We start from the raw sequence: 24,352 nt of genomic DNA on the forward strand, positions 1-24,352 counted from the left end.
GGACTATTCGATGTTAGTGCAGTCCGCCACAGGATGTTTTTGTGCTGGTCGAGGGCAGTCAGGTCTGGAGTGAACCAGGGGCTATATCTGTTCTTAGTTCTGCATTTTTTGAACGGAGCATGCTTATCTAAAATGGTGAGGAAGTTACTTTTAAAGAAAGACCAGGCATCCTCAACTGACGGGATGAGGTCAATGTCCTTCCAGGATACCCGGGCCAGGTCGATTAGAAAGGCCTGCTCACAGAAGTGTTTTAGGGAGCGTTTGACAGTGATGAGGGGTGGTCGTTTGACTGCGGCTTCGTAGCGGATACAGGCAATGAGGCAGTGATCGCTGAGATCCTGGTTGTAGACAGCGGAAGTGTATTTGGAGGGCCAGTTGGGCAGGATGACGTCAATGAGGGTGCCCTTGTTTACAGAGTTAGGGTTGTACCTGGTGGGTTCCTTGATGATTTGAGTGAGATTGAGGGCATCTAGCTTAGATTGTAGGACTGCCGGGGTGTTAAGCATATCCCAGTTTAGGTCACCTAACAGAACAAACTCTGAAGCTAGATGGGGGGCGATCAATTCACAAATGGTGTCCAGGGCACAGCTGGGAGCTGAGGGGGGTCGGTAGCAGGCGGCAACAGTGAGAGACTTATTTCTGGAGAGAGTAATTTTCAAAATTAGTAGTTCGAACTGTTTGGGTATGGACCTGGAAAGTATGACATTACTTTGCAGGCTATCTCTGCAGTAGACTGCAACTCCTCCCCCTTTGGCAGTTCTATCTTGACGGAAGATGTTATAGTTGGGTATGGAAATCTCAGAATTTTTGGTGGCCTTCCTGAGCCAGGATTCAGACACGGCAAGGACATCAGGGTTAGCAGAGTGTGCTAGAGCAGTGAGTAAGACACACTTAGGGAGGAGGCTTCTGATGTTGACATGCATGAAACCAAGGCTTTTTCGATCACAGAAGTCAACAAATGAGGGTGCCTGGGGACATGCAGGGCCTGGGTTTACCTCCACATCACCCGCGGAACAGAGAAGGAGTAGTATGAGGGTGCGGCTGAAGGCTATCAAAACTGGTCGCCTAGGGCGTTGGGGACAGAGAATAAGAGGAGCAGGTTTCTGGGCATGGTAGAATATATTCAGGGCATAATGCGCAAACAGGGGTATGGTGGGGTGCGGGTACAGCGGAGGTAAGCCCAGGCACTGGGTGATGATGAGAGAGGTTGTATCTCTGGACATGCTGGTTGTAATGGGTGAGGTCACCGCATGTGTGGGGGGGGTGGGACAAAGGAGGTATCAGGGGTATAAAGAGTGGAACTAGGGGCTCCATTGTAAACTAAAACAATGATAACTAACCTGCACAACAGTATACAAGGCATATTGACATTTGAGAGAGACATACAGCGAGGCATACAGTAATCACAGGTGTTGAATTGGGAGAGCTAGCTAAAACAGTAGGTGAGACAACAACAGCTAATCAGCTAGCACAACAACAGCAGGTAGAATGGCGATTGATTAGGCAGAGAGGGTCGGATTAACTACACACAGAGCCTAAGTGCGGCTGGGGCCGACAGATAAAACATAAACAAGCAGAATGGATTACTGTGATTAATGGACAGTCCAGCATGCATCAGCTATGTAGCCAAGTGATCAGTGTCCAAGGGGCAGCGGTGGATGGGGCAGGGAAGCTGGACTGGCGAGTGTTATCCAGGTTAGAAAACTAACAATGACTAAATAGCTTGTAGCCAGTTAGCTGGTTAGCTTCTGGAGGTTCTTGAGTGTGTTCTAAAAATGTAAAGATAATAGCGGTTCCGTATCACATTGGGTGAGGCAGGTTACCGGAAGGTATAAACAAATTAAAAATCGAAAAGGGATAGAAAGTAAATATGCATGTTAACATCAGAAGCCTCCTCCCTAAGTTTGTTTTACTCACTGCTTTAGCAGTCCATCATCCCTGATGTCCTTGCCGTGTCTGGCTTAGGAAGGCCACCAAAAATTCTGAGATTTCCATCCCAAACTACAACATTTTCTGTCAAGATAGAACTGCCAAAAGGGGGAGGAGTTGCAAGCTACTGCAGAGATTGACAGAACTTTGCAGGCTTACTTTCCAGGACTATGCCCAAACAGTTCGAGCTTCTAATTTTAAAAATGAATCTTTCCAGAAATAAGTCTCCCTGTTGCCACCTGTTATAGGCCCCCCTCAGCTCCCAGCTGTGCCCTGGACACCATATGTGAATTGATTGCCCCCCATCGATCTTCAGAGTTTGTTCTGTTAGGTGACCTAAACTGGACATGCTTAACAATCCGGCAGTCCTACAATCTAAGCTAGATGCCCTCAATCTCACTGAAATGATCATGGAACCCACCAGGTACAACCCTAAATCCGTAAACATGGGCACTCTTAGATATTATCCTGACCAACTTGCCCTCCAAATACACCTCTGCTGTTTTCAAATCAGGATCTCAGCGATCACTACCTCATTGCCTGCATTCGCTATGGATCCGCAGTCAAACGGCCACCCCTCATCACTGTCAAACGCTCCTTAAAACACTTCTGCGAGCAGGCCTTTCTAAATCGACATGACCCGGGTATCCTGGAAGGATATTGACCTCATCCCATTGGTAGAGGATGCCTGGTCGTTCTTTAAAAGTAATTCCTGACTGACTGCGTGTATTGGTTCCTGACTTCCCTGAAAAGTTGCTAGTGCAGTCCACCACAGGATGATTTTGTGCTGGTCGAGGGCAGTCAGGTCTGAAGTGAACCAAGGGCTGTATGAGGACACCATCTTAAATGAGCATGCCCCTTTCAAAAAAATATAGAACTAAGAACAGATACAGCCCTTGGTTCACTTCAGACCTGACTGCCCTCGACCAGCACAAAATCATCCTGTGGCGGACTGCACTAGCAACTTTTCAGGGAAGTCAGGAACCAATACACACAGTCAGTCAGGAAAGCAAAGGCTAGCTTTTCAAACAGAAATTTGCATCCTGTAGCTCGAACTCCAAAAAGGTCTGCCCACTGCAGCTGGGAGGCTAGGAAACACTGTTACCACTGATAAATCCACGATAATCGCAAATTTCAATAAGCATTTTTCTATAGTTGGCCATGCTTTCAACCTGGCTACCCCGACCCTGGCCAACAGCTCCGCACCCCCATAGCTACTTGCCCAAGCCTCCCCAGATTCTTCTTCACCCAAATCCAGATAGCAGATGTTCTGAAAGAGCTGCAAAATCTGGACCCTTACAAATCAGCTGGGCTAGACAATCTGGACCCTCTCATTCATAAATTATCCGCCGCCATTGTTGCAACCCCTATTACCAGTCTGTTCAACCTTTTTTGTATCGTCTGAGATCCCTAAAATTGGAAAGCTGCCGCGGTCATCCCCCTCTTCAAAGGGGAAGACACTCTAGACCCAAACTGTTATACTCCTATATCCATCCTGCCCTGCCTTTCCAAAGAATTCAAAAGCCAAGTTAATAAACAGATCACTGACCATTTTGAATCCCACCGTACCTCTCCGCTGTGCAATCTGGTTTCTGAGCTGATCACGGGTATACCTCAGCCACGCTCAAGATACTAAACGATATCACTAAACGATAAAAGACAGTACTGTTCAGCCGTCTTCATCGACCAGGCTTTCGACTCTGTCAATCACTGTGTTCTTAACGGCAGACTGAACAGCCTTGGTTTCTCAAATGACTGCCTCGGCTGGTTTACCAACTACTTCTAAGACAGAGTTCAGTGTGTCAAATCGGAGGGCCTGTTGTCCGGACCTCTGGCAGACTCTATGAGGGTGCCACGGGGTTCAATTCTCGGGCCGAATCTTTTCTCTGTATACAGTGCCTTGCGAAAGTATTCGGCCCCCTTGAACTTTGCGACCTTTTGCCACATTTCAGGCTTCAAACATAAAGATATAAAACTGTATTTTTTTGTGAAGAATCAACAACAAGTGGGACACAATCATGAAGTGGAATGACATTTATTGGATATTTCAAACTTTTTTAACAAATCAAAAACTGAAAAATTCGACGTGCAAAATTATTCAGCCCCTTTACTTTCAGTGCAGCAAACTCTCTCCAGAACTTCAGTGAGGATCTCTGAATGATCCAATGTTGACCTAAATGACTAATGATGATAAATACAATCCACCTGTGTGTAATCAAGTCTCCGTAGAAATGCACCTGCACTGTGATAGTCTCAGAGGTCCGTTAAAAGTGCAGAGAGCATCATGAAGAACAAGGAACACACCAGGCAGGTCCGAGATACTGTTGTGAAGAAGTTTAAAGCCGGATTTGGATACAAAAAGATTTCCCAAGCTTTAAACATCCCAAGGAGCACTGTGCAAGCGATAATATTGAAATGGAAGGAGTATCAGACCACTGCAAATCTACCAAGACCTGGCCGTCCCTCTAAACTTTCAGCTCATACAAGGAGAAGACTGATCAGAGATGCAGCCAAGAGGCCCATGATCACTCTGGATGAACTGCAGAGATCTACAGCTGAGGTGGGAGACTCTGTCCATAGGACAACAATCAGTCGTATATTGCACAAATCTGGCCTTTATGGAAGAGTGGCAAGAAGAAAGCCATTTCTTAAAGATATCCATAAAAAAGTGTCATTTAAAGTTTGCCACAAGCCACCTGGGAGACACACCAAACATGTGGACGAAGGTGCTCTGGTCAGATGAAACCAAAATTGAACTTTTTGGCAACAATGCAAAACGTTATGTTTGGCGTAAAAGCAACACAGCTGAACACACCATCCCCACTGTCAAACATGGTGGTGGCAGCATCATGGTTTGGGCCTGCTTTTCTTCAGCAGGGACAGGGAAGATGGTTAAAATTGATGGGAAGATGGATGGAGCCAAATACAGGACCATTCTGGAAGAAAACCTGATGGAGTCTGCAAAAGACCTGAGACTGGGACGGAGATTTGTCTTCCAACAAGACAATGATCCAAAACATAAAGCAAAATCTACAATGGAATGGTTCAAAAATAAACATATCCAGGTGTTAGAATGGCCAAGTCAAAGTCCAGACCTGAATCCAATCGAGAATCTGTGTAAAGAACTGAAAACTGCTGTTCACAAATGCTCTCCATCCAACCTCACTGAGCTCGAGCTGTTTTGCAAGGAGGAATGGGAAACAATTTCAGTCTCTCGATGTGCAAAACTGATAGAGACATACCCCAAGCGACTTACAGCTGTAATCGCAGCAAAAGGTGGCGCCACAAAGTATTAACTTAAGGGGGCTGAATAATTTTGCACGCCCAATTTTTCAGTTTTTGATTTGTTAAAAAAGTTTGAAATATCCAATAAATGTCGTTCCACTTCATGATTGTGTCCCACTTGTTGTTGATTCTTCACAAAAAAAATACAGTTTTATATCTTTATGTTTGAAGCCTGAAATGTGGCAAAAGGTCGCAAAGTTCAAGGGGGCCGAATACTTTCGCAAGGCACTGTATATCCATGATATCGCTTCTTTGGACACTGTTAACTAACCCCCAGAAGAGCTTCAATGCCATACAACTCTCCTTCCGTGGCCTCCAACATCTCTTAAATGCTAGTAAAACTAAATTCATGCTCTTCAACTGTTCCCTACCCGCAACCGCCCACCCGACTAGCATCACTACTCTGGACGGTTCTGACTAATAATATGTGGACAACTACAAATACCTAGGTATCTGGCTTGACTGTAAACTCTCCTTCCAGACTCATATTAAGCATCTCCAATCCAAAATAAAATCTAGAATCAGCTTCCTATTTCACAACAAAGCCTCCTTCACTCACGCCGCCAAACATACCCTCGTAAAACTGACTATCCTACCGATCCTCGACTTCAGCGATGTCATTTACAAAATAGTCTCCAACACATTACTCAGCAAACTGGATGAGGTCTATCACAGTGCCATCCATGTCACCAAAGCCCCATGTACCACCCACCACTGCGACCTGTATGGTCTAGTCGGCTGGCCCTTGCTACATATTCGTCGCCAGACCCACTGGCTCTAGGTCATCTATAAGTCTATGCTAGGTAAAGCTCCGCCTTATCTCAGTTCACTGGTCACGATAACACCCACCGTAACACGCACTCCAGCAGGTATATCTCACTGGTCATCCCCAAAGCCAACACCTCCTATGGCCGCCTTTCCTTCCAGTTCTCTGCTGCCAATGACTGGAACAAATTGCAAAAATCGCTGAAGCTGGAGACTTATATTTCCCTCACTAACTTTAAACATCAGCTATCTGAGCAGCTAATCGATCGCTGCAGCTGTACATAGCCCATCCAATCTACCTACCCTTATCCCCATATTGTTTTTATTTACTTTTATGCTCTTTTGCACACCAGTATTTCGACTTGCACAGACTCATCTGCACATCTATCACTCCAGTGTTAATTTCCTAAATTGTAATTACTTTGCCTATTTATTGCCTTAGCTCCTCACGCCATTTGCACACACTGTATATAGACTTTTTGTGTTATTGACTGTACGCTTGTTTATTCCATGTGTAACTCTGTGTTGTTGTTTGTGTCGCACTGCTTTGCTTTATCTTGGCCAGGTTGCAGTTGTAAGTGAGAACTTGTTCTCTCCTGGACTACCTGGTTAAATAAAGGTGGGAAAAAATGGGGGTGGAAATGTTGTGGTGAATTCCATGTGTGGCAGAGAACTGGGGCACTGACTGACAGCTGTCAGTGTAACTAGCTAGCATGCTAACCTTAGCCAGCTAATGAAAGTTATGGGAGCACCACTTCAGTTTAAAAAAACTTGTTAGGGCTAGGGTCCTCTTTACTCAATTTCCGCCTGACTGACGTACTCAAAGTAAACTGCTTTTGCTCCGGACCTGAAGCCAGGATATGCATATAATTGGTACCATTGGAAAGAAGACAAAATAATGTAGGAGACTATAACACAATAGATATGGTAGGAGAAAATCCAAAGAAAAGCCCATGCTTTACAATGGAAAGTATAGGGGCATTCTGAAATCTAGCTCTCAGGATGCAATTCCTATGGCTTCCACTGGGTGTCAGTACTCAATGTTCAAGGTTTCAGGCTTCTTCTAAAACGAGGAAGAATATTGAGTTTTAGTACAGGGACACAGACTTGGAAATGTGTGCATGTTCGCGTGAGGAAGAGGACACACCTGCTAATATCGTTTTCCTATTGAACATACTTCTTTCCGTATAAAATATTATAGTTGAATTACATTTTATAGTATCTGAGGATTTATTAGAAACGTATTTTTACTTGTTGAAACAAAGTTTAGGGGAAGATTTTCAGAATCCTATCTTGGCATGTTGAACGAGTGGATTACTCAAATTGATTGCCATACCTAAACAGACTTTTTGGGATGTAAAAATGATTTTATCTAACAAAATGACACTACATGTTATAGCTGGGACCCTTTGGATAACAAATCGGAGGAAGATTTTCAAAAAGTAAGTGAATATCTAATTGCTATTTGTGAATTTATGAAACCTGTGCCCGGTGGAAAAATATTTTGATGTGAGGTGACGTCCTCAAACAATTACATGGCATGCTTTCGCTGTAAAGCCTACTGTAAATCGGAGAGTGCAGTTAGATTAACAAAAAGTAAATATTTTAACCTATATAAGACACTTGTATGTTCCTAAATGTTTAATATCCATAACTTTAATGATTATTTATTTGAATTACACGCCCTCCAGTTTCACCGGAGGTTGCCTAGCCTGAAGAAGCTTTTAGTGTGCAAAGCTGTCATTGAGGCAAAGGATGGCAACTTTTTTGGTTACTATATGATTCCATGTGTTATTTCATAGTTTATGTCTTCACTATTCTACATGTAGAAAATAGTAAAAATAAGGAAATATGAATGCATTATCGAAATAGGGCAGCGAAATTTCATTGCATTATCAAAATTGCGGCCGCAAATCTGCCATAGAAATAAAAATTATATAAGCTCCGGTAAAATGGATAGTATAACCACTAAACGGTTTGGAGCATGTATTGAAATAATGGGCGAGTTTGTTTTGCATGGACTGGTCCCCCGGATGGGTGGAGATTTTTCTTTAAGATCAATGGAATGAGCCAACTCTGCACACCCGGCCATGCAAAAGGAATTTGCCTAAAACATTATTGGTCAAAACCATTCATCTTGGGGTGACAGGGGGAGCGGCATTCTAAAATGCAGTCAGATCACACAATTTTACCATTTATAAAAATAAAAATATGCAGACTTCCTAAAAACAAAGTGAAATTTGATGGATCATGAATTATGATAATTTGCATGTAAAAAAGGAGGTGCCAAAACAGTTTGCACACCCTATTTTAATTGGCTCCATGGCAAGGTGGCAGACACAAAGTAATACACTTCTACATTTTCTCTTAAAAATTGGATTTTAAACCTAACTCAACCGCACTGCTAACCTTAGCACAACCTTTTTCTTTTCATAAAATGTGTATGATATAGCGAATTTTGACTTTGTGGTTGTTTTAAATTAAGGCTACAGATGACTTGCGAATAGGAAGAACTTTGCAGCAGGTGTTTCTGATTAATATATAAAACCCAACCCTGAAACATGGGCTGAAAATAATTTGCACATCTCATTGAAAAAGACAGGCAAGACTCCCGGAAACATCCGAAGTCACATATTTGGATTTAGCACTTCAAGCCTGAATATATCACACTTTTACTAAAACTATGACTTACTGAATTACATCGTTGTGCAACATTATGGGTAAGCTCTGGCCATCGTCTTTCAGCTCGAAAAAGTACTGCACTGTCAACTGTGGAACCTTATCTAGACAGGTGTTTATTTTAGGACTGTCCCTGAAAAAAATATATATTGCTCAACCGAAAGTCGCCTGCTCTTTCGACCAATCGTTTGGTAGATAAAAATGGTATGTGTATTTTTCCATATATTGACACACCTTGTGTTTTAATAAAATCAACTATATGCATTGAGCTTATCTGATGCTTTAGGCTTACTGTTTGATGAAATAAGATTAAAGCCAGAGATCTAGATAACCAGAAGAGAAAAAAAAAACTTAACCTGACCAACCTGACCAAAACAAACAAACAAACAAACAAACATTCTCCTCCCTCTCCTGCTGGATTTCACAGATTCTGTCACTACTCTCCTGAAGTTACCGGTAATAGGCTACAAGAGGAGTCGGCAAACTTTCTCATGTGGAATACCAATTTATGTTACCATTTTTACCAATCTGCGTGCCAGATATAGTTTTAATATGCACATTTATAATAGTCTTCATATCTCAAAATCATTGTCATGTGGTTAATCAAAATTCTATCCAAATCTAAATTAAAATGATAAACCTAAAAAGCAACTTCTATTGCCAAATGTGTAAAATTAGCCTACATAAAGCCAACAAATAAAAACAGCAGCTTGCAGGTATCCTATAAATCACATTGGCTTTGCATGGCCTGAACTTGAAACATTGTATCAACTATTAACTTGAGTCCCTAAAGCTTGCGAGAATTTGCAACATTGTATAAAATATTGCTGAACTTGCAAAATTGTATAAAATATTCTGGGCCCTCAGTTTCCCACACCAGTGAGCTCGGGCCAGACACAGCTGTAGGCTATTTGTGCAAGGGATAAGAAGCAGTGCTTGACTTGGACAGGAGCTCACCGGAGCAGAGTACCAACACCTCAAATGTTCTACTGTTTGAGCTCCAGTTCCTCTTATATAATATTAGCTTAAAAGTATTGTGGAACTCCTGCACCTAAATAGAAACATTACCAGCACCCAAAATGAGTACCAGAACCTATTTCTCTCCAAGTTAAGCACTAATAAGAAATAGTCAGGTAGGCTTATTTTATTAAATTTCCACTGGATCAGAGTATGACATTTTTCCCTTTCACACTGAGTGGTTATAGAAAGGGGGAGAGCTGGAAAGATTTTACAACTACATTGAGGAGCTATTGTCAATCTCAATGGATGTAAAAACAGACTTAGTTTGTTTGCCGTTTGAGGTGAAGAAAACATTACTTTGAGAAGCTCCACAGCTCATTAGTGGTGGTGTGTTAAGTCAATCAGAAATACTATCAGATCCCCAAATTGGCACACGTATATGCCCACAATGGCACGCATGCCAGGTAGCCTATAGGCCTACTTCTAAGCGTTATCAGGTGAGCGTCCTTACTCAACATTGACAGGAGCGCTCCAAACAAAATAAAATGACAAAACTCGTCAAATGGAATTAAATAAACCGAGAGAGAGAGAGAGAGAGATTTAATCTTAATCTGACGCTGTTGTTGTGTTGGTCACACTGATCAGCTGCTTCTCCCTCCCTGTGTGTCTGACTCCGCTGAGCTGACAGCTCTACATTCATTTCCATAGTCAGGTCACAGCCCTGCTGCTCTGCTCCATCACCCTGATTGAAGCTCTTTTGTCCTCACGAGTGTGTGTGTGTGGTGTGGCAAGGCCTGATTTCAGCAGATGTCTGGTCGTGGCCTGTTCCTTGCCCATTCATGACTTTAGGGACCTCAGAGTAATTCAGTAGGTGTGAGCCTATTCGGACTAGCTGATGACAGTACACTGAGATTACCTAATTTAACACAAACCTAAATCGATTTTAGAGCTGGAACACAAAGCCAAGTGTATAGCTTTTGACTTGATGAACTTCAATGGAATCTGTTGGGCTTCTGCAGAATGTGTTTTCTGCTGAAGCATTATTCAATATGCCTGCTCTGCCTGTAGGGGAAGTGACAGACAGCAAAGTCTGGAGAAAATAAAATAAAAAGTCAGCCTGGTACAGCAACTGGTCTTCTCCAAATCCACCCTGTGAGTCACACTGAACTGGAAGACAGCCACACGTATGGAGAAGCCACTCCAAAACAAGCGTTCAAAAACACATGTTCCTCCATACACCCTCTAGACAGTGGTTTCGGGAAAAAACAATGTTTTTATAAGTATTATTGGGTGTTTGTCAATATGCATACTTCTGTCATGACTGTCCTGATCAGGTCAGGTTACAGGAGAACACAACAACCACAACAATTATCTCTCATTTCCAACAGAGGAGGAGAGATCTAGGGGTCTGAAGATGTGGGGGTTTCATGACCCCTCACACTCCTGGTAAATCTCAGGCCACAGACAAATTCCTTTGTCGTGGAGAACCAGCCTCAGAACATTACACATGAAATAAAGGGACTTTGGAACAATGGTTTCCGTCAGCCACAATGGTGGTCATGACGATAAATGGAATATGAAAATGTATGTCATTTTTGTTTTGTTATGAAAAGGTTAATAGATGACGTTATTACGAAAACATTGTAACGTGTAGAGTTTTCCTAGTATATGTTTGATGTTTATACATTGTACGTTGTATGGAAAAATGTCCAAATCAAAGAGAATGTTTTGGGGAAGATGAAATGTGAAGTTAGTTGTCTAAAATTGGATTTGAGTCAAATCTAGACCTTAACTTGGTTAACTTGGTACGCCCAGAGAATTGCCCTAAAGGCGGTTATGCCCACTTCTGACCAAGGATATAAAACCTGTGAGTAAAGAATTTCCAGAGAAGACTACGTAACCCAAGCTGCAGCCAAGGTCTAAAAAGTCAACAAACCCAAAACGCAATGCAAGTTTGAAGACAAAGAAATATTTTTCTACCCAAGCTATGGATAAGTAGCTGTGTCTAAGCGGGTGAATTCAAGTCGAACCACCTAGCCTTCATCTCCCATCGAATTGTGGTCTCTACACTGTTTCATTCCTACGCTGTGAGCTCTGAGCTGTCTGTCCTCAGAAGACCCCTTCCATAGCAAGGGTGAGGGAACAGACTCCTAAGCCAAAAGGACACTGACATCGTGAGGACGACCAGAAAGGCGCGCCGGAGAAGTGCATCATCGAGCAGCTGAACGGTCCCTTGAACGGTCCACGCAGAGAATCCTCGGAGACCTCCCCCACGTAATTACATCATTATATTCTGACCCATAAGAGCGGCAGTTTGGGGCAAGGCTAGGGTCAGAATAGTGTAGCTGACAAATTCACCCAAATGTATATTTCTCTCGTGTACTTTCTTTTTTGAAATCCCCATTTTGGGTAACACGCGCCATAGTGTGTTGGCCCGTTATACTAAGTTCTAATCAATAGCCTAAAATGTGTTTTGTCTATGTGTATCTTTTATCATCATTTTAGCTTTTTAGTAAATAAATATTCAACTAAGATTGGTGTGGTACGAACTCATCGGTGAGACCCGGGTCCGTGTAGATTCGGGTCCGTGTAGATGGAGTTAATGAAATGGTATCAACCACATCTTTGATACCTATCCATTGACACCATTCCAACCATTACTATGAGCCGTCCTCCTCTCAGCAGCCTCCACTGTTTGAGCAGCACCTACCATATTACCTCACACTGATCCTCCCAATTACTGAACCTTCTTATAGCCAAGACAATGGCAACAATGGAGATGAAACAAGATATATGCAAAACAAAAGTTCTACTGACCTAAAGCTAAGGTTATGCAAGGTAGATGTCAATTTTTTGTAGGTAGCTAGCTAACTAGCTAGTTAGCACTGTTGAGTTACTACGGACTTACACATTCACTGAACCTTCTTCCAGCCAGGAAAATGTCAATAAAGACTAAACATGATATACAATACACAAAGCAAACATTTTACTTCATAACTATCAGTTAGCTACAATATGACAATTAAAATATAGCTAACCAGATAGTTCAACAGGCAAAAATGACCTAAAACTAATGTTAGGCATGTCAAATCTTTGTGGGTAGCTAGCTAAGAATTATTCATGGTCATCTGGCTAGCTAACAGTAGGAGCTAGCCAGTTAGCCCTATAGACCTACTATGATTTGGACTCATACTCCGACTCTGCTGTACTCCAATTTGCGTGCTCGGAATACGGTAGTATGCATTTCGAGAAACACCAAATGTTTTGCCCTTAGCTTAGTGACTAATTGTGTTGTCAGTCTCTAAAGAGCAGTCTTTGCTCCTCTATAATTATTTTATATTAATCGATAATTCATATAAAATTGCTTTGCTCTAGGGTAAAAGGATATTTGAATATTGTGGAAACCTACAATGCCAACAATGTACTTCTGAGATCACGTTTGTGTTTTCACTTTCCCCTGTCTTGGCAAACCATATTGTCCTTATAGCACACCAACCAACACAACCAATTTCAGAGGAAACATTTCCCGAGTTGGTCCAAGTACAATAAAAACCCTAACCTGCTTAGTTTAATTCATTTTTTTGCGAGCGGAGAAATGCTGAGCTGTAAGGTACTTGTACACTTGTTTGGAAATGTGAAAATAAATAACATTTGTCAGTTTAACTTGTTATAGTTGTTGGCAGTGCACAGACGGACGGTCTCGATTCACAGGCACCACTTATGAATAAATCTGGAATAACATGATTAAATAGTTATCCAGCTGAAAAACTATGGCTACATTCCACTATCAAATGACACCATATTTCCTATAAGGAATAGGGTGCAATTTGGAATCTGCCTGCACACTCAGGTGAGCATTTCAACTGAGAACAAGAACAGGTCTTTGTAAATCAAAGACTATTACTGAGCTCAATGTAGATCTACACACAGAGAATTACCCTGAATATGGAATGTCCTGCCAGCTAGTCTTTTTCCTCAAGAGACAAAAGCTATTGAACAGAGAGAAACTAGATGAAAAGTAACTCCAGGCTGGGAGCAGTGTCAAACTATCCTGTCCTCTCTATTTGAATATTTAGAGACAGGGAAAGTCAATTTAAGGTTTTATCCAGAACAGGGATAGAGTATTAAAATGTCATGATGTGGAAAGCGAACGTTGAGTTGGGAACACAGGAGTTCTTCTCAGCCCACCGTTCTCTCCCCGGCTTTCTCATTTGCGTAACAATAAACATTCCTGGCAGCTCGGTTCCCCGTGACCTGCGCCATGTTTGAAAACACAATTCTTGAAAACAAAAACCAAGTGTGAAAATCTAACTAAGAGAATCACAATTCTGTGTCTAAAGCCATATACGGCAGTGACTGGATCACTTAGCGATGGATATGTGAATTGCTGCGTCAAGAAACAGCGCATTGTATCCATTGTCATTCCAAATTACTCTGGGCAATCAATCACGCTCAACTTCGTTAGTCTTTTGCGTTGAGGAAAAATAAAATGTCAGATTGGCCATCAACACAAATATACCCCACCCACATGGAACACCCCTAACCGCTCAGTCATACCAAACCCCTTCTCACTCACACTGGGTGTTCAAGCGGGCTGACTGTAGTTGAAAGTCGGTGAATATAGTCAGGGGAAGGGCATCTGCGACAGCCGAAAGTGAGAGACTGTAGTGGTTTTCTAATAGCAAGGCTCAGATCAACATATACTACATGATCAAAAGTATGTGAACACCTGCTCGTTTAACATCTCATTCCAAAATCATGGGCATTAATATAGAGTCGGTCCCCCCTTTGCAGACATAACAGCCTCAACTCTTCTGGGAAGGTTTTCCAATAGATGTTGGAACATTGCAGTGGGGACTTCCTTCCATTCAGCCACAAGAAAATCAGTAAGGTTGGGCACTCATGTTGGGCGATTAGGCCTGGCTTGCAGTCGGTGTTCCAATTCATCCCAAAAGGTGTTCAAGTTCTTACACACTGATCTCGACAAACTATTTCTGTCTGGACCTCGCTTTGTGCACGGGGACATTGTCATGCTGAAACAGGAAAAGACCTTCCCCAAACTGTTGCCACGAAGTTGGAAACACAGAATTTTCTAGAATGTCACTGCACGCTGTAGTGTTATGATTTCCCACCAAACTTTACAGTTGGCATTATGCATTGGGGCGGGTAGCGTTCTCCTGGCATCCTCCAAACTCAGATTCGTCCTTCAAGATGGTGAAGTGTGATTCATCACATTTCCACTGGTCCAGAGTCCAATAGCGGCGAGCATTACACTACTCCAGCCGACTCTTGGCATTGTGCATGGTGATCTTAGGCTTGTGTGCGAGTGCTCGGCCACAGAAACCCATTTTATGAAGCGCCTGATGAACAGTTATTGTGCTGACGTTGCTTCCAGAAGCAGTTTGGAACTCGGTAGTGAGTGTTGCAACCGAGGACAGAAGATTTTCAGCACTTGGCAGTCCTGTTCTGTGAGCTAGTGTGGCCTACCACTTCGCTGCTGAGCTGTTATTGCTCCTAGACGTTTCCACTTCATAATAACAACACTTACAGTTGACCGGGGCAGATTAGCAGGACAGAAATATGACAAACTGAAAGGTAGCATCCTATGACGTTGCCACGTTAAAAGTCTCTGAGCTCTTCAGTAAGGCCATTCTACTGCCAATGTTTGTCTACGAAGATTGCATGGCCGTGTGCTCGATTTTATACACCTGTCAGCAACGGTGTGGCTGAAATAGCCGAATCCACTAATTTCAAGGGGTGTCCACATACACTACAGTGTGTGTGTGTATATCTAGCAACAATGACAAGAAGCTGCCACGTGGGGAATGTAGGTGGCTCGTTTTCAGCTAGTTTCATCTTGTTCTTGATACCATGTCTTGTTTTGACTGATGTCACGTCTATGGTAATATGGCTCACATTTGCTGGCTAGCGAACCAAAAACTAACAATGTATTTGAGAGACAAGTGCTCATTGTGCAAATGTATTTATGTTTTCAATAAACATTAGAGATTAAATATTGTCAACACTAAGCCAACCTAGACAGTTTTGCCCCATAGTTGAGCATGCGCCTGTTTGTTGCTAAACAACAAACCCGTCTATAGCCTGTCATGAAAATGATAAGCACTACAGCGTAATCAAAACCTAGTCATGAACACACCCAACAGAAACCAAGGCTACAAGTGTTTCTGCCAACAGTTAGACCCAACAACATAATTCTGTCAGATAGTGGGATAAGCTTTTTATGTGGTCGGTCTGCATATGCCTAGTGCCTGTGCAGAATCCGAAGGCTTTACCCAGTCATATAGAATATCCATCTAGCCTATGGCTCTTGCTTAACCCATTGCCTGTCACCAAGGACATTGAACACTTACATAATGAATGTAGAGGTTAGCAGCACTCACAAATATAGTGCAGTGGCTATTTCTTATGTTTAGGCTATTTCATAACAGCAGTGTCAAGGATAGAACAGCCCAGACAATTCACAAAAAAAAGTTGGCTGAAATATTCTAGCTTTGTGGACAGCTAACAAAGCCTTTGTGACCAAAATATGTGTCCTTGAGGCTGATGTTACGAAATAAAATGTAAGAAATTCTATAAATTTGTGCTGGCCCGACCATTTTTATTCAATATGTGGAGCAGAAGCATTCATTAACAAAGCCTTTGTTGATGAGAAATATTGGTTGACAAAGTAGCTAAACGATGGTTGTGTCAATTGATGTGAAATCTGTGACGTTTTATCTGAAAAAAAACAAAAGAAAGGATTGACACCCACCATCTCATAGTTTATTATTATTTTGTAGACATTTACTGCATTGTTTACTAGGAAAATAAGCATTGCGCTGCACCTGCCACAAAACCTCCTAAATTATGTACACAACCAATAAAATTGTATTAGATCTCAGATTGTACTGAAATAATTTCTGTAAGAAATATAAGGTTAGCATTCTTGCAACATTATTTTGTTGAAATATAATTTCTCTCTGGTAAATGAAGCTAAATGATTGCACCCAAACTGGCCATTTTAAATTAAAGGATTCATATAATATTCAATAAATATTAAAGTACATAATATCTGATTTGGATCAACAAAAATGTCTAACAATAGATATGTTTCCATCCAGTTGACGACAGATTGATGTGAATATTCTAAAATCCGTATAAAGAATTTTACTGACACAAAAAGATCTCACCATGTAGAATCTGTCTGCATTACCGAAAATTCCTGTTTCCATCACAGCTGTTGTTTTTTTTAAATACAGTATGACGTGGATGGAAACGTGGTTAATCAAATCAAACTTTGTCACATGCGCCAAATACAACAAGTTTGGACTTAACAGTGAAATGGTTACTTACAAGCCCTTTACCAATAGTGCAGTTCAAGAAGAGTTAATAAAATATTTACCAAATAAAGCAAAATAACGAGGCTATATACAGGGGGTACCAGTACGGAGTCAGTGTGCGGGGCTACAGGTTAGAGGTAAGTTGTAAATGTAGGTAGGGGTGAAGTGACTATGTATAGATAATAAAACAGCGAGTAGCAGCAGTGTACAAAACAAATGGAGGGGGGGTAATAGTCCGGTGGCCATTTGATTAGTTGTTCAGCAGTCTTATGGCTTGGGGGTAGAAGCTGTTAAAGAGCCTTTTGGTCCTAGACTTGGCGCTCCGGTACCGCTTGCCGTGCGGGTGACTGGACTTTTATGGGCTTTCCTCTGACATCGCCTATTATATAGTTCCTGGATTGCTGGAAGCTTGGCCCCAGTTATGTACTGGGCCGTATGTAGTACCCTCTGTAGTGCCTTACGGTCAGATGCCGAGCAGTTGCCATACCAGGCAGTGATGCAACCGGTCAGGATGCTCTTGATGGTGCGGCAGTAGAACTTTGAGGATTTGGGGACCCATGCCAAATCTTGTGTCTCCTGAGTGGGAAAAAGTTTTGTTGTGCCCTCTTCACGACTGTCTTGATGTGTTTGGACCATGATAGATCATTGGTGATGTGGACACCAAGGAACTTGAAACTCTCAACCAGCTCACTACAGCCCCGTTGGTGTTAATGGGGGCCTGTTCGGACCGTCTTTTCCTGTAGTCCACGATTAGTTTCTTTGTCTTGCTCACATTGAGGGAGAGGTTGTTGTCCTGGCACCACACTGCCAGTTCTCTGACCTCCTCCTTATAGGCTGTCTCATTGTTGTTGGTGATCAGGCCTACCACCGTTGTGTCGTCAGCTGCCTTCTGGGTCTAAAAACTGGTGGATTTGGTTCCACATCATCTTCTAACACAGAGTGCCAATGACCCTCTGGCCCTCTTTCTGCAGGTTTCTCTCTTCCCCACCTCCTCTTCTTTGTCACAGACTTCACATCTCTAGATGGCCAGGTAGGTGAGGAGCAGTAAACAGCGGAGGTCCGGCTGGATGAACCAGCTTCAGAGGGAGATGGACACCTAGACAGTGGCGGCTCATAATCAGAATCACTGCCACTGTGAAAGATTACAAAAATCAGTAACAATACTTTCACGTATGAGCCCTGTATCAACACGTAAAATAAACAGATATATATATATCTGAGTACAGGGAACATAATCACTATGGTGAAGAGCTGTTCCATTCCATATTTTGTACATTTATTTTACATAAACATATCACACACACACAGTATTGCCAATGTGTACTTTACACATTTCATTACAGATGATATTTTTATATTGCAAATAAAATAAGAAAAACTAAAAAAATCTCAAATGAATAATATTTCATATTAATTTCAAACAATGACATTAGCATTAGAACTTACCAATCCAGCATGGCATCCTCGCCGTGCAGAAACATTTCTTCCGTCTGGGAGTCGAAACTAGCAAAACTAGCTTCGCTGAAAGATTCATCTTTCTGAAGATTTCCTCTATAATTTGGGTTAAATCTGTATACCTAGACTTTGTTTTAGCTTTTCCTGATTTACTCACCATAATTTAAATATATAAACTTGTTGAAAATGTTATTGAATATGTACTGCTATGCATAACACTCATAGCTCCGTCAAGTAGGATTTGCAATGGCGAATGAACCTCTTTTACGCCAGAGTTTACGACAAATGCTGGTCTTCGAACATATAACCATTACATATTGCCGTTTACCTTAGCTCATTGGCTATCTTCCAAGCTAGATTTCAAGATGATCAGTGGTCATTGGGCCAAAATACAGTCAATCAACAATAGACTGGTCCTACCATTGGTGCGCAATGAGGTCATTGATTGGTGTCTTCAAATCGGTTTGTTTCGGTCAATACATCCTGGGAAAAGAATCATCATGTATGGTTGTGTTAGTAATAACCAGAGGATTGCGTTAGTAACAACCAGAGGATTGCAATGAAACCAACCATGACTGGATAAACGTTTGTTTAGTGTGTGTAATTACCACGAATGCTTCGTCCAAAGTTGAATGAGACGGAAATCAAGACGCAACCGGTTTACAAATGTTTTGTGTTAGGCTATAATTTATTTTATCAAACAAAACAAACATTCACTGTGTAGTTAGGACACTTGGCATTGCCACCAGAGGAAGATCTTCAATGGTAAGCAATGTATTTTATTGTTATTTCTGACTTTCGTGACGCTAAGGCTTGGTTGGAACATGCTAATAATACTTGTGTGTGTGTGTGTGGGGCGCCGTCCTCAGAAAATCGCATGTTTGCTTTTGCAGTAAACCATTTTGAAATCTGACACAGCGGCTGGATTAATAAGACGTTCATCTTTTAAATGATGTAAGATACATGTATTTACAAGAATGTTTAATACAACGAATGGTGTATTTAAAATGTTAGCTCTCTGCAGTTTCACCGGATGTGGGGCCCTAAGAAATCAGAAAAATGCTCACCCAGAGGCACCGCTTCTAGAAGCCGAGGACTTTAACGCAGGGAAACTTAAATCTGTTTTACCTCATTTCTGCCAGCATGTATAATGTGCAACCAGGGGGGGGGGCTGGACCACCTTTACTCCACACACAGAGACAGCTACAAAGCTCTACCTCGCCCTCCATTTGGCAAATCTGACCATAACAAATCTGATTCCTGCTTATGGGGCGGCAGGTAGCCTGGTGGTTAGAGCGTTGGACTAATAACCGAGAGGTTGTAAGATCAAATCCCCGAGCTGACAAGGTAAAAATCTGTCGTTCTGCCCCTGAACAAGGCAGTTAACCCACTGTTCCTAGGCCATCATTGAAAATAAGAATTTGTTCTTAACTGACTTGCATAGTTAAATAAAGGTAAATTACAAGCAAAAACTAAAGCAGTGATTCGCTCAATAAGGAAGTGGTCAGAGGACACAGATGCTAAGCTAAAGGACTGTTTTGCTAGCACAGACATGTGCATCGATAAGTGCATCGATGACGTCGTCCCGACAGTGACCGTACATACCCCAACCAGAAGCCATGGATTACAGGCAACATCCACATTGAGCTAAAGGGTAGAGCTTCCGGTTTCAAGGAGCGGGACTCTAACCCGGACGCTTATAAGAAATCCTGCTATTCCTGCCAACGAACCATCAGTCAAAGCGTCAATACAGGCCTAAGATTGAATCGTACTACACCGGCTCAGATGTGGCATGGCTGTCGGGTCGGTATTTGCATACCGTCCCGATAGATCCACAGATGATGCAATCTCTATTGCACTCCACACTGCCCTTTCCCATCTGGACAAAAGGAACACCTACATGAGAATGCTATTTATTGACTACAGCTCAGCATTCAACACCATAGTGCCCTCAAAGCGTATCACTAAGCTAAGGATCCTGGGACTAAACACCTCCCTCTGCAACTGGATTCTGGACCTGGACTTCGACGGGCCGCCCCCGGGTGGTATGGGTAGGTAACAACACATATGCCACGCTGATCCTCAACACAGGAGCCAGTCAGGGGTGTGTGCGCTGTCCCCTCCTGTACTCCCTGTTCACCCATGACTGCATGGCCAAGTACGACTCCAACACAATCATTAAGTTTGCTGACGGCACAACAGTGGTAGGCCTGATCACTGACAATGATGAGACTGACCTCCTCCCTATAGGCTGAGACCTGGCAGTGTGGTGCCAGGATAACAACCTCTCCCTCAACGTGATCAAGACAAAAGAAATGATTGTGGACTACAAAAAAAGGAGGGCCGAGCACACCCCCATTCTCATTGACAGGCTGTAGTGGAGTAGGTTGAAAGCTTCAAGTTCCTTGGTGTCCACATCACCAACAAACTATCATGGTCCAAACACACCAAGACAGTTGTGAAGAGGGCACGATAACGCCTATTCCCCCTCCGAAGACTGAAAAGATTTGGCACGGGTCCTCACATGCTCAAAAAGTTATACAGCTGCACCATCGAGAGCATCCTGACTGGTTGCATCACCGCCTGGTATGGCAACTGCTCGGCCTCTGACCGAAAGGCACTACAGAGGGTTGTGTGTACGGCCCAGTACACCAAGCTTCCTGCCATCCAGGACCTCTATACCAGTCGGTGTCATAGGAAGGCCCAAGAAATTGCCAAGGACTCCAACCACCCTAGTCATAGATTGTTCTCTCTACTACCGCACGGCAAGCGGTACCGGAGCGCCTAGTTTAGGTCAAAAAGGCTTCTTAACAGATTCAACCCCCAAGCGATAAGACTCTTGAACAGTTATTCAAATGACTACCCTGACTATTTGCATTGTCCCCACACCCCATTTTTACACTGCTGCTACTCTGTTTATTATCCATGCATAGTCACTTTACCTCGACCTACATGTACATATTACCTCGCCTAACCGGTGCCCCGACACATTGACTCTGTACCGGTACCCCCTGTATATTAGCCTCGCTACTATTATTTTTTTGTTGCTCCTTAATTATTTGTTATATTTCTATTTTTCTTAACTGCATTGTTGGTTAAGAGCTTGTAAGTAAGCATTTCATTGTAAGGTCCACACCTGCTGTATTTGGCACGTGACATCAAATTGATTTATTCTAAAGTGGATTAAATATTAGGTCTGGTCTGGGCCAATTGAGGAAAGTCTCTGAATTAGCATATGAATCCTATAATTTAAAAATGGCCAATTTGTGTGGAATCAATTACCTTAATTTATCAGAGATGAAATTATATTTCAACCAAATTTAGCAGGAATGCTAATCTTGTCTCTTTCTAACTACAGATACAATCTGAGATGGTGGGCTTTGTGGATGGCTGAAATGACATGGAAAGACCCATCTTCAATTGGTTCACAGAACTCCATCCCTCTGTGCACATTGTGGAATGTGCTCTGAGGAGGGTTTATTCCCTATGGTAGACTATAGGTTCGTAAATCACATTATGGAAATTACATATAGACCTATTCACATCTCAGCACAGTACACTGATAGGCATTGACCAGATGAGATCTAACCATGCAAAATAACATTACTCATTTATGAACCTATGACATATTACAGCAGAAAACGAGATCATGTTTCTGATCATGTCCCTGCTTTTCTCTCCTCTAGTCATCCATTACAAGATGCTTGTGCTGGAACATTTGTGCTCTCTGTACATTGAAGGTATGTGTGGATGAGCCGTTCTCAGCTCTGCCCATCAGTGGACAAATGGAGCCAATCACCATTCCTCATACAGATGGGATGCTTTGTTTCCACGAGCCTACTCCGTAAATTGGATCGCGATTAAGATTAAACACGCTATGGCTTCGTTAACTATAACCTTCTCATCTCTAGACTACATCTCCTATCCATCCGTTATAAAAAATAAAATAAACTCACTGCACAATTTTAGAATTGGAACTCGAGATAATGACTATACTGTGAAAAGGTAATTTTGCTATAGCAAAGCTTCAATTGAGAAGCTGAAAAATATATAAATTGATGCCTCAGGCAACTACTCGTGGGTAACAATGTCAACGTAGGCTACATGCGCCCCCAGTATCCATGGATGCATCAGCAGGCACGTAGAGTATGTTTGGTAGGCTAAGTAATCATTCCTTGTTAGTCAATTATCAGAAACACCACGTATTGAATCGATACGTCTCCAATATTATGTAACAAATCGTATGCTTTGAATCTGGTAAACGGGTCATTCGGTAGTCAGTTATTTGCAACAGTGTATCTAACGTTAAATAGCCTAGGGGCTTAGCCTAGGCTACATATTGATATTCCTACGTGAGTCCTTATCAATAATCGACTATTTAGACATTTTAGATGATAATGTGCTCTTTGGACTAATGTCTTCAGATAACTTATTTTGTTGTATTCGACAAGTGCTATGACGAGCTTTTTAGATCTCTAGAGACACTACACATCCTCAGCAACGAAGCGGGAGCATTGTATGATCCAATGTCGCCACCCTATCACGCTTCCATGATAATTATCTGGACATTGTATCAAGTATAAAACTGTCACCTTTTCAACAGCTCATATGTGCCGATCCTATTCATTCGGTTCGGTTTGCTCGTTCTATGACTCAAACAACTGGTTACAAAAAATATATACAGGACACATCGACTTCACCAAGTACAGAAAGAGCAATTGTCGAGTCTCTCTTTTGCTAGACAACATATCAGCCACTTCAACACAACGGGATATAAATGTCTGGCCATGGCAATTCCTAGTCCTAAACTATAGGCAACTGAGGCCATTTTCGTGCAAGTGACTTTTTATTCGTTCTCTCACCCGCCTGGTCATTTGCTTGACAATAAACATTCTGTTTCACTTACCGATTGATATGTGAATTCCTGCTCCAAGAAACGTGACCAAAAATATGAAATAATAGCGTATTGTATCCATTGTCATAACAAATTACTCTGGGCAATTTCTCACCAACTTCTGTATTCTTTGCTTGGAGGAAAAAAAATGGTCTGATTGCCAACAACGCGAAAATACCCCGCCCACATGGAACTCCCCCAACCGCCCTTAACCTCTCTCTCATACCCAACCCCTTCTCACACTGGGCGTGTTCAAGCATGCAGACGGTAGTCGAAAATCAGTGAATGAAGTCGGGGGAGGTGCATCTGCGACAGCCGAAAGTCGGACACTGTAGTGGTTTCCCAACAGCAAAACTCAGATTAACATGGCAGCGTCAACATACGCTACATGACCAAACGTATGTGGACACCTGCTCATCTAACACATCATTCCAAAATCATGGGCATTAATATGGAGTTGGTCCCCCCCTTTGCTGCTATAATATCCTACACTATTCTGGGAAGGCTTTCCACTAGAATGTTCCACTGGAACAGTGTTGTGGGGATTTGCCTCCATTCAGCCACAAGAGCATTAGTGAAGTTGGGCACTGATGTTGGGCGATTAGGCCTGGCTCGCAGTCGGTGTTCCAATTCATGTTCGATGGAGTTAAGGTCAGGGCTCTATGCAGGCAGTCAAGTTCTTCCACAACGATCTCGACTAAACCATTTCTGTATGGATCTCGCTTTGTGTACAGGCACCACTTCTAAATAAATAATCTGGAAATAACAAGATTAAATATTTATCCAGCTGACAAAATATGGCTGCATCCCACTCCTAAATGAAACCCTATTTCCTATATAGTTCAAGTCCTTTGACCAGGGCCCATAGGGCTCAGGCAGTACATCTGCCTGCACTCCCAGGTGAGCAATTCAGCTGAGAACAAGAATAAGGTATTTGTAAATCAAAACACTATTACTGAGCTCAATGTAGAGAGAGAATAAAACCTGAATACAGAATGTCCTGACAGCTTGCCTTCTTCCTCAAGAGACAAAAGCTATTGAACAG

At 42.3% G+C, this 24,352-nt stretch overlaps 1 protein-coding gene across 2 annotated transcripts in view; it reads right to left on the bottom strand.

The window, feature by feature from the left end:
- The window catches only part of LOC110530388 (TGF-beta receptor type-1), a 58,474-nt gene extending 34,973 nt beyond the window's left edge, over positions 1 to 23,501 (bottom strand). The window contains exons 1-2 of one of the 2 annotated variants that reach the window (XM_036986007.1): positions 23,320 to 23,501; positions 18,834 to 18,896 (exon numbers count right to left, since the gene is read on the bottom strand). In XM_036986007.1, coding sequence (XP_036841902.1) covers positions 18,834 to 18,855 — 22 coding nt within the window. In that variant the 5' untranslated portion in view covers positions 18,856 to 18,896; positions 23,320 to 23,501. The remainder of the gene's footprint in view (positions 1 to 18,833; positions 18,897 to 23,319) is intronic. The other variant, XM_021613388.2, reaches the window with a different exon arrangement.
- Positions 23,502 to 24,352: the final 851 nt, after the last annotated feature.

This window comes from Oncorhynchus mykiss, chromosome 8 (assembly GCF_013265735.2).
Source record: "Oncorhynchus mykiss isolate Arlee chromosome 8, USDA_OmykA_1.1, whole genome shotgun sequence".
Taxonomy (NCBI): domain Eukaryota; kingdom Metazoa; phylum Chordata; class Actinopteri; order Salmoniformes; family Salmonidae; genus Oncorhynchus; species Oncorhynchus mykiss.